At 30.0% G+C, this 11811-nt stretch overlaps 1 protein-coding gene across 1 annotated transcript; it reads right to left on the bottom strand.

The window, feature by feature from the left end:
* Positions 1-2779: 2779 nt before the first annotated feature.
* LOC132717390 (zinc finger C4H2 domain-containing protein-like) lies at positions 2780-11494 on the bottom strand. Its single transcript, XM_060700849.1, has 5 exons — positions 11433-11494; positions 8625-8796; positions 6533-6705; positions 5277-5466; positions 2780-4002 (listed from the first exon to the last, which is right to left on the bottom strand). Exons 1-5 carry the CDS (start codon positions 11489-11491, stop codon positions 3889-3891), a joined length of 708 nt encoding a protein of 235 aa, XP_060556832.1. The 5' UTR covers positions 11492-11494; the 3' UTR covers positions 2780-3888.
* Between the last annotated feature and the right edge of the window lie 317 nt (positions 11495-11811).

The following is an 11811-nucleotide window of genomic DNA, read 5'->3' as shown; positions in this document are numbered from 1 at the left end:
AGATATATGGACAGTAAATACATAATGATATGTGTTTTAAAAAATAGTGTGTTTATTTAATAGTGGAACTTTTATGAGAACATTTGGGACAACCCTCTTATGTCCGAATCCTGTATACATTTAAAATTATATATTTGTCACAAATAACTGCACTTTTCATGTTCAAATATTTACTGGCCTTGGAAACCTCTATTTTTATTTACAACAGTGCAATCTGTATTTATTTATGGAATATTTATTCAATTTTAATTATAGCAATTATTTATTCAAACAATTTTCTTTTAAATTTATTTTTACATCCTTCAGCAACTGATCTTTATTTAAACATGTATAACATTTATATTTACCTTACATAAATTATTTTTAATCATGACCTTTAATATCACAATGTATTTCTTTCTGTGATTGTGTATACTTATAATTAATTTCATATGAAGTAAAATATGATGTATAAACTCTTATTACAAGAATGCAATTAAAACCCATTTCTGGTATTCAATATTTTTGCATCCTCAGTTATATCTGTTACATGATTAATTTGAGCCGCGCCATGACAAAACCAATATAATGCGTTTGCGACCAGCATGGATCCAGATCAGCCTACCCATCCGCGCAGTCTGATCAGGATCCATGCTGTTCGCTTACAAACCCTATAACAAGTAGAGAAACTGACAGCAAACAGCATGGGTCCTGATCAGACTGTGCGGATGCGCAGGCTGGTCGCAAACTCATTATGTTGGTTTTGTCGTGACGCGGCTCATTTTATTATTATTGTTGTTTTTTCTCATGTTTATCTCATCTTCATTTATTTCCCTTTTCTTTGGTATTGAAAACAGTTAAATCTTCCAGAGAGTAAAATTTTCTATCTCTCAAAGTTAACTGAATATACAACTAGTAAAAAATCTAGTTTAAAATAGGATTGATCTATTAATTAACGTTAATATAGCATATCAGATTATATATTAAAAGAAGTATCTTATGAAAAACTGGATAGGTTCAATGTCATTTTTTGAAGATAGTAATAACATAAGGAACAAATGTTGCAGCATCTAAATAACACATGTGAATATGTTATATATGTACTTATGAATACTTTTGTATGTCACTGTAAGTTACCATGTTATTACAAGTGAATATTTAGTACAAGTATATGAAAATATTCAACAATGTTGTTTCCCCACTGTTGTTATTGGATGAAAATTTTAACTGATGCAATAAATTATTGAACTGTTGCCTAAATATTTACTTTATACTTGATACTTGATACACCAACAAACTAGGAGTTTATTTCTGACAGACAGCGATGACCCGGCCATAAATGATGTTCTGTGTATGATACAATATTCTGGGAGAAAAAATGATTGTCAACTTATTTTATCCTGGGAAAAACTATAAAGTTTAAACCTTATCAGTGAAATACTGGATTTTATGAGTGAGACACAACCTACATTAATCACATGACATTCATTTGTAGAGAAAACTTTGTTTTACATCAAAAAGCATAATTAGTGATTATTTGTTCTTTTATGAATATAGAATACATTGTATAATATACTACATTTATACTGTCTAAAATTTCTCACCTTTTCGTGAAATATTATATTTTATTATATACTTATAAATGAAATATTGAGAAATATTGATGAAATAAAATGCGTATTTTCATTTTCCGTATTTTCACTGTAAAAATTTATTTTTCACTGCAGTGAAACATATTTTCCGTATTTTCACTGGTGTCTTGCCGGACTACTTTCTTTTAAATTCTGCCAGGAAACAAAATTTAAGGGAAAGTCTTTCCAATTTTATCGCAAAAAAGAGAAAAATGTATATAATAAACAGAAAAATTCAAGTTTTTTCTATAAATACATGATTTATTTTCATCTTGTGGCATGAAAATTACCATATTTCACTCGTGGCTACCGCCACTCATGAAATATTTATTATCATACCACTCGATGAAAATAAATCATGTATTTATAGAAAAAACTTGAATATCCTCTATATCTCAATTGAAAATCTTTTATATATAAACCCTAATGTGTTTGTGATAGTCATAACACTCCATTATAAGATACTGAAAACAACATAAGTAAATATAAATGAATAATTTGCAAAATATGTTAAAAGAATCATATATCATTTTCGAAATTTCATTTACGTTTGTAAGTTTGTTTGTTTTGGGTTTTACGTCACAACGTTTGTAAGAATTGAAGAATATTGTACACATAATAAACATTGATAATTCATCCTATCCAATCTATAAAACAATTAGAAAGTAAGAAAGAAGTACACATTTTTATAAATATCTAATTTATCCATAAACTACGAGTACATCATTACAAAATTTTAAAAACATATAAAACAATGTCACTAACATGTAGAGAGTCTGTGCCAGACCAAATATGTTCATTTGAGTAAAAAAAATATCAGGCATATATATCTAAAAGTTAAACGAACATTTTGCAAAATCAAGCGTAAATTGTGAGTGTACATGTAAAAGTCAAAGTAACTACATTTTGCCAGGATTGTTTCAATTTTATAATCTACTCCACATGAATAATCAGGAACACACATGCACTACAATTTTTTTTTAAAATATCCTTCAGAATGAATTGGTAATATTTGAATTAATGATTGATAAAAAGAGTGGGGCAGTCTTTGATATTTTTAGGCAGTTTTATTTTTAATAAAGATCTGTCAATCAATATTTGATATACCAGGTGGGTCCCAATAAGTCATGGACAACAGCGTTTAAATACAAAATAGGCTTCTTTAAGTTTTTCTGTTCTTTAAAACGCCATTTCCAACTTTACATAAATCAGCACAAATATTGTTTAATTTGATTACACAGAACAGATAATAAGGCTACCTGGTAATGCAATGCGACCCATGATCTGACTTCACATTAGCGTTATGAGACTTCATGTCTATGTTTCTATATAGACAATGTATCATAGACAAATAGTAGAGATGAGAATCTGTATTTCGTTGTTACTGGCAACAGTATACTATTCCATAATATAATTTGTGTACAACTATTATACAAAAATGCTTCTGAAGCAGGTACATACATATAACCACAGCCTTAAAATTTGTGTGCGTGTTCAGACCTGACAAATTCATCAACTGTTTTACAACTACAGACAAGAAACAAATTATATTTGTATACTAATATATGAAATGGACATTAACAATATACAACATAAACTAAGTAGTAATAATACATCCTTATACTAACACACAATTCATAAAATAAACAATCTTTTAAAAGTTTATGATATAGAAATTATGACAAGATATGTTGTAGAATTAACCGTATTAGGAAACAGACCTACAACTTAAAAACAGAAAGTGAACACAGAAACAAGATTATAGCACCTGGAAGACTGTGGAATGTAAAATAAATCATTAAAAAAGATTTTTAAATAATACAAAAACAATTAACTTTGTACAAATGTAAATGTCATGGGAAAATTAATCAAAAATACAAATGTTTGCTTATGCAGTGCTTATATTTGTGATGTCTTAAAATTAAAGTAAACAAATAAATGCACTCGTCAAAGTCAAGCTCAGATATAGAGAACAGAGCTATTTCTAACAAAGTCTTAATATTTAACCAATTTAAGATATTCAACCAATTTAAGAGCTAAAAGAGTAATACACATCTTACTTAATTCTTAATATTTCAGTAACAAATTCTTAATATGTCAGTATTTCTCTTTTTATTCTAGTACCACTTTACAACAGACATACACACAACATAATCTTTTCTATAAAAGACATTTTCCCTACTAAATCCCATCAACAATTGTCAATGATGTAATGCTGTTAATTCTATCTTTGGTGACAGCTGCATAAACATATTCCTACATCAAATCTATTATAGGATTACTCATCTAACTTCCTTTTCGGCTTTTTAGGATTTCTCGATCGGCTTTTGGCTTTACACAGTGGACAGATTGGAGCATTACGATGTATTTGCTGATGACATGACAGACAAGCCTGAAATATTTCAACATATATTTAAATTATAAATTAATTAAAATATATTTAAATCAAAATATTGTATAATGTTACTTCTTTCATGTTATGTTGAAAAATATTTCTAAATACAATGTTCTCTTGGAATCTCTTTTTTTACAGTATACGTGTACATCAAGAAGTCATAACAGTACAAAAACCTATTTTTCACTTACTTGCTATTCATTAATCCCTATAGTGCTATCCTTTTTTTCCTCAAAAGAAAAGCTTATAAATTTTGGTGTTCTATTACAGTTTCTAAAACTGCCAAAAGCTGTACAATTTCTTATTGTTTTGCCAGTAGTAAAATTATAGTGATTTATTATTTTGAATGGAAGACAAATTACCATTTTATTTATGTTTTACAGTTTGCAAAGGTTTGTCTGCCAATGAAATTGCTCTATTTTGTTTAAATTTTGCCGAAATATTTACCATACAATGCTGTCACTCAACTGTATGTATAAAATTAATATGTTAATGAACTGCTGTCATGGACTCCGCATATTTACATAATGCACTCAATTTGAATAGGCAGGGCTAATTGTAAGTCAGTTAAAGGTTATATACAGAGTTTTAAATAACTAATTTTCTCGCTTCAATATGTTCGCTTGAAAATTAATTTCTTAAAACTCTGTATATTCTATTACCTATACTTGCTACTTTTTTGACAAATAAATTTACATTCAAGGCTGCATCCTTTGTGTGATAAACAATTAACAAGTTCCATTTATTCATAATAAATATATTTTAAATCACAGGTTTGTGTCTTTCTATGCTCCATTTATTTATAATAAATTCATTATAAAAATACAAGTTTGCCTCTTTCTTCAAAGGAAAATCCATAATGATTTCTTGAGGTTAATATTGCCTTTAAATTAAATAATTTAATAAAAAACTTTATAAAAACAAAAGAACAGAGTATTTCTAACAAACATCAACCAATATAAATATACTCATTTTAAAACCAAAATTAACTGCTTTAATTTAATAATTACAATTCATAATATTAACTGTTAAATTAAGCATTGGAAAAAGGCATAGCACTAAGTTAAATTCCCCTACTAAATAAGTATGATTACTGATAATTCCTTTATGGGAACATTTCAGCTGCTAATGAAGTATTCTACATGTTTGTATAGATATACCTCTATTACCTTATACATGTATGTCAATTTTATTTTTATAATGTCATAATATGTATTGCTGAACGCAGAATATTGTGTATAATGTTCAATTTCTAGTCTATGAAAACTAACCTTCATGGGAGGAGGTTGCTGTCTAAAAGCTTGTCTAGGTTGATCTGTTGAGGGTTTGGCTCGGTTCATTTGTACTGGAAGAGGTGGCGCAACCACTGGCGGGGCTACAATTTGGGGCTGAATTTGAGGCTGAGGATCTGAACTTCCTGGCTGCTCTGAATGGAACTCTGATTTAGGACGGTCAAAATACCTAAATATATGAGAATATTAAATAGCTGATAAATTCACATCAAAAACTAACAACTAAACAGTGAAGCAACTTCCTTGACCTTATGCTAAATAGTAATAAGTCTTAAATAATCTTCAAATATTGCTCTCTTAAAAGCATCTGAAATTCTCCATACTGAATCATTATAACAGAAGTTTCTATACACCAGTTAAGGTAGACCATGGGTAATGCATTACCTCCACTTTGAAGAGTATTCAAATAGGCTAGAATGGCTTGTAAACTACATTGAAATTGAGGGGCGTGGGTTCAAACCCCAGAAGGGGCAACTTTTTTTTCTTTCTTTTCTTCTTTTTAACATTATTTATGTATCTCTCTGATCCCTTATAGAAGAAAAAAAGTTTGATTTAAATTATAAAATTATTTTAGGTATTTTTCTTGTTAAATAATGCCAAAATTTATAGCAAATATGATACCAAATATTTTCAAAGTTCGATAAAATAAAAACTACACGGTAAAAGTATTTTATATTTCACATGATCAACTAATATACCTTTGAAAAAATTAAGGCAAAGTTTGAAAACAGACCCTCATTTCGATAAATTTTAGGGATATTTTGAACAAGGCATTTTAGATAGGGAAATGGTAAAATTAGTGTTAAAAGTGGGTGGGGTAGGATAACATTTTTATACATATTAAGAACATTTTGTTTAGAAACAAACGTTTTGCTTGTTTAATGTGTTACCTGAATGTTATTATTTGTTTCTTAACAATGAGCAATAGAAAAACATTTTTTATAATGATGATATTACAGATTATTTACAGTTTCCTCATTTCTGAAAATAAGCCCTTCTAATGGCAAGGTCTTAGTTCAGAAATATATCCATAACTCATAAACCACACGGTAAATTTTATTTAAATTTTGCATACAGGTAACCTTGAAGACATATAACTGTCCTATGTTGTCAATTTTACAGTTCCTTATGGTGCCCATTACCCATGGTCTACCTTAAGATTACAATTATAACAGAAGTTTCTAACCACCTTTACTGTCTTTTAACTTTTTAAAACATAAATGACATAATATTACTGTGGTGAGATTTTCTCCTCTTCGTCATTTAAGCCTGGCAAAGATTCAAGGCCAATCCTATTTCTCAATGTGTCCACCTCATCTTTTAAAGGTTTATAATCATCATATAGATGCTTAGCATTCTCTAGAGATCTGTTACGCTCTTCCTCAGCTTGTTTAATTGTGGTTTCCATCTGAAAATACAACAAAACTAACGACCTGTCGCAAAACCAGGTTATCCTTCAATATTACACTGTACATGTATATAAAGTGAAAATAACAAAACAAAATAGGACTATAATTCTGCCAATTATGATCAAATCTCAAAATTCTGACCATATATGCCAAGAATCTTTATGAAAATATGGTTTTAATGTAGGAGGAGGTGATCACAGATGAAATAGTTCACACTCTAATTCCCACAAATAAAAGTATTCATTGGACTAACTTGGTTATTTAACAGTTGGTTTCAACTGAGAACATGCCTGGATTTATTTGTTAATGTAATATGTATGATATTAAGCTTTTATTATGGCTAATTTTTAAAATAAGCTGGGAAACTGTAGATATCAATTATATATAAATTATAATATTAGGTTTGAATACTAATTTTGTGTCAAATTCTCTCAACATTTACACAATTTGGTTGTATATCAAACTTCTAGATCCAACAAGGCAGAATACCTTATCATAATGCATTATCATGCATAGTAACATGTCATCATAGTACGATGATAATAATCAAGTTTTGCTAAGTAGGTGGTCCCCTATGGTACCATTGTTCTTATTATTTCCAGCAAATTGTACAAATAAAAAGAAATTGTATTTACTATTTTATTGAATTGTGTTTAACTGCCGCATTTTGACTTTAAAATACACATGTCATACATAGAATAACTAAATAATTTAAATTAGAAACATCTATGGTCAATCAGCCATGTTTTGAACGGGAGCTTAAACAGAGAGCACTATGATACCATGGTATGTAAATTGATGGCCCTTCAGTATAATTTTTTGTGACAGAATATGATGTCACTACAGTTTCAACCAGGGTCTTTCAAATAGAATGGTCTGGAGACGCACCAATTTTACGAAAAAAGCTGTCTTGGTTGAGTCACGTGATTGGGTTATCTACCGACCGTGATCTGGCATAGGACATCACCGTTCAAAAATCAAATTATAAGATAGTTTTTGTTAAATCAATCAAAAAATTACTACAAACTAACTCTGACTACATTATATTATCAGTTTTTACTTCAAAAGTAACACTTTTATAGATTTGCAATGAAATTAAGAATTTTTCGTTCCCGGTATCAAGGTAAAAATCTACCGCTCATATTTGAAAATAGGACTGAGTTTCATGAGCTTTTTTTAAATGTATGCATTGTTCAATGACAAAATAGAAATTGATTTTACAGAGAAAAGATGTTATTAAATTGTATCATGTAAAAATATTATAATATTTTACGATGTTATTTGCAAATATTTGATGTTTAATTTGGTGCATTTTCAAAATGGCGCCGTTTATCGGCAAATATTCTGAACAAGCAATCTATGTTTTTAAAACAAATATGGTTTTAAAAAACATAATTTTCTGAAATATTTATCCTTTTTTCACAAGTTTAAAGATTTTTAAATAACATCATGTCATTTAAATTTTCATTTTTGCTCTTGTATTTAATATTCGCCCTTTTCTTGAACACTTATATAATTTGCGTAGAGCAAACTATACCGAGACATGTTTAATTGTAGCGGGAAGGGTTTACATAGCGTGTTTCCAGACCATTCTATTTGAAAGATCCTGTTTCAACAGACGACATTCACTTGTCTGAACATGAAATTATCAGTTTAACTGTTAAATATGGGGTAAAATAAAGAAGTATTTTCAACACACACGGGCAGCTTTGGATTTTCCTATCAATGACAGAATTTATTTGAAATGAAAATATTTCTAACAATTTCTATCCAAATTCACAAAAAGCAGCACATCCACTTTCACTTTAATGGTGGAAACAGTATTTGGTGGCATTCAGTGTGTAAAGAAACAAATTTTCTGATTACCCAGAATGGGCAAGGACGCAGTACCTGCGGGGAGTACTATATAATGAATTACCAGGTTAATATCAGCATGAATGAGTCTAAGTTCCTCAACATGAGCCATCTTCTCCTGTAACAACAGTTCCATCTCCTTCTTGTACTCTGCTATAAGTTTATCCTCATTCTCTGTTGTGTCAAACTCCTGACGTAACTTGGTCTTTATACGCTCAAGATTAATAGTTCTTGTTCTGGAATAAAAACAACAGGTTCTAACAGAAATTTAGTTTGTTTGTTGGTGGTTTTTAAGTCAATCAGACACTGCAATTATCATATGTTGATTTTCTACCTCAGGTGCCCATTTGTGCTTTTTTCATGCACAAGCTTGCACTTAATTAAAACCATCAAACTTCTATGGGTTGCCTGGACAGCAATTATACTTCACTTGCCGTAGAAATCAATGACATTATGCGTGTTCCGCATGTACTTTATATCAAACATTATGGTTATATTTCTTCTAAATGAAATTCTGGCTGAACATGACGTGTGAGAAACACATTTCGGTAAACAATAAAATGGACTTATCCAGGAATAAGGAAAAGTAAATATTGAATATTACAGTTAAGTTGCAAATCTTTTTTGTGTTCACTTTGTCAGTATAATCGAGAAATTATTGAATCAGGGTACCGGCGACGATAATCCCAATAAAGAAACTGGATCTAAAAAATACAATGTATAATAAAAAAGAACTTCAACTGAGGCTAAAAAAAACCCAAAACAACTGCTTGCATACAAGGCCAGCATTCTACCTTTACAACACTGGGTACTCTGAACCTGTACATCAACCTTTTTCTCAGTAATAATTTTTCAAGAAAACAAGGTTAGACTTTATAAATACATGTAAAACCAGTATAAAAGAATGTTAATCACTGTGGAATATTTTGTTCTTCTGTACTGCAATAAACTGTGAACTATTACAGCCCTATTAATTTGCACACATATACATCTTATCTTGAGCACTGGACTTTATGGTATGGAGCTCTTCATATTAAACTTTAAAACTTGGTATTTCACTTTTAGCAAATTTTGCAGGGACATAGACAAATGATATCCTATTTCAAATTTGTTGAAGGAATTCAAACATGTAAATACTGTGTTTGTTTCTATTGAATTTGAAATGTGAAAGAATATAAAGATTTCTCACCTTGTATAACAGAGGCCTATGGAATCCCAATTGAAATTTTCTTTAAAATTTATGCAGTTTTCCAAAAATCAAAAATTCAAACTTACACTGGTCAGCTTTTTACTTTCCCTATCAGCAATTTTACTTTTTATAATGATAATTCTTTCCGAAAAAGATATTTCACAGACAATTGTCAGACAAAAGCCCCCCCCCCCCCCATAGTCAATCAAATTTACATATAGAGTATTAAAGTTGTGTTTTTTATGTGTTTAGAAGATAGGTATGGACATCAACATGTAGGTGACATAGTGCTAAGGATATAAATTTGATCCCTTTACAAAAGTGATTAAACATTACTACTCTTCTGACCCTTGTTGTGTATATGAAAAGCTATGAATTGGGTATCGCATGCATGCATTATATAATCTGTTATCATAAACTTTGTTATCACTTCAATATATACATTATAAATAAACATTAAATAGAGGATATTTGTTTAGTTCAGTGTAAGATCGGAATATATTTCACCGAGTGAGCACCAAAAGGTATATTTCACGAGTGGCGCAGCCACGAGTGAAATATGAACTTTTGGTGTTCACAAGGTGAAATATATTTCGATCTTACACTAAACTAAACAAATTTTCTTTTTATTATATGCAAAGAAACGTTTTAAAAAGAATTAAACCTAATACTGAATGAAAAGCGCGCCAAATAATAATACAACGTGACGTCATTTACGACGTCACGTCATTAAGTTGGTACCCAGTACTGTGAACGCTGGTATTTCACTGAAACAACGTTAGGGGCTTAAATTCAAAACAGTGAAATTACCAAAGTGGTAATTTCACTGTTTCAAACAGTGAAATTACCAGTTTTATTTCACTGATATATTTCTATAAACCACCGAAAAGCATATAATAAAACAAATTCTCTTCATTTTTATTTAAAAGTTTGTGTGAAATTTGATGAATTTGAGGCACATGTGCGTGTGAAAAAACATGGGGGGCTTTTGTCCTACCTGTATTTTTGATGGGGGGGGGGCTTTTGTCCTACAGCAGAGTGAACAGAAATAGATATAAGTATATATAATTAAACATAGAAGTAGTGAGAGCAATAAGAAGAAGTAGTGAAAGATTGTCAAAAGAAGAGGGGCTTAAAAAGGGCTTGGCCCTTCCATCAGAGCCCAGAATCATCCTACAGGTGTCCTACAGATACATACCAATTTTTTTATTTATAATATAAAGAACAATTCATTTTGGCCTGAATTTTGACCTTCTTTCTTTAAAATGAAAAATATGATTATTGCAAACACAGTTATACGGTGTTATCGCTTAGAAGCAACTCATTATTAGGCCCAAATAAGTTAAAAGTACAGAAAATGAACTCAAAAATATCAGCTATCTGTAATTTCTATACTTTTGTTTTCTTTGACAGAGGAAGACTGTCTCAGAGGAAAGATCTTTAGCACAGAAATCTAATTGTCAGAGGGAAATTCTAAGGTTGTGCCAGTGTTGCAATGAATTTTTACTTATTATACAAAATTCTTATTTTTACAGCAAATGCAAAACGAACAATTTTGAGGACGAAATATAAATAGTTTTTTTAAAGGGCAAATTGCTTTTTATATGTATATCGTGAGAAAATAGAAGCGACGACTAACAATAATTATCAGTTCATAAAATATGAATCAATGGTGAATTTTACCGTATGTCTTTCAAACCATCTAATTTTTGAAGAATCTCGACTTCTCTTTCGTCCCCCATTGTTATCGTATTTGCCGAAGGAGTCCGAACATGTAAAATGCTGTGTTTGTTTCTATTGAAAATAAATTGTATTTAATCGACAGTGACGAATCCGACATTTCAAACTTGTAAGGATTGTTAAAAGTTAAACGTGTTTGTATGGAATATAATCCAGTGATTTATTCTTTTCTGTTTTTGTAATGACTACTGTACTCTGACAAGCAAGCATGTGAACACAAGAACTATTCCTGCCAGCGAATGGACGCCACAACAACAACAACAACAACAACACAAGTATGTATGTAACTGTGTTGTATTGCAATGAATGAGGTAGTGTTGCA

Source organism: Ruditapes philippinarum, unplaced genomic scaffold, assembly GCF_026571515.1.
Source record: "Ruditapes philippinarum isolate M1 unplaced genomic scaffold, ASM2657151v2 ctg1415_1_1_1_1, whole genome shotgun sequence".
NCBI lineage: Eukaryota > Metazoa > Mollusca > Bivalvia > Venerida > Veneridae > Ruditapes > Ruditapes philippinarum.
The sequence above is the reverse complement of the archived record's forward strand: the minus strand, read 5'-3'. Positions and strand labels throughout refer to the sequence as shown.

What these genes read in the sequence shown, in the direction of transcription:
- LOC132717390 (XM_060700849.1), bottom strand. Translation starts at nt 11,491, where the DNA reads ATGGGGGACGAAAGAGAAGTCGAGATTCTTCAAAAATTAGATGGTTTG. An exon ending in GATGGTTTGAAAGACATACG is followed by an intron (nt 8,797 to 11,432) that starts GTAAAATTCACC and finishes TTTTTATTCCAG; the next exon opens with AACAAGAACTATTAATCTTG. An exon ending in GAGGAGAAAATCTCACCACA is followed by an intron (nt 5,467 to 6,532) that starts GTAATATTATGT and finishes TCATATATTTAG; the next exon opens with GTATTTTGACCGTCCTAAAT.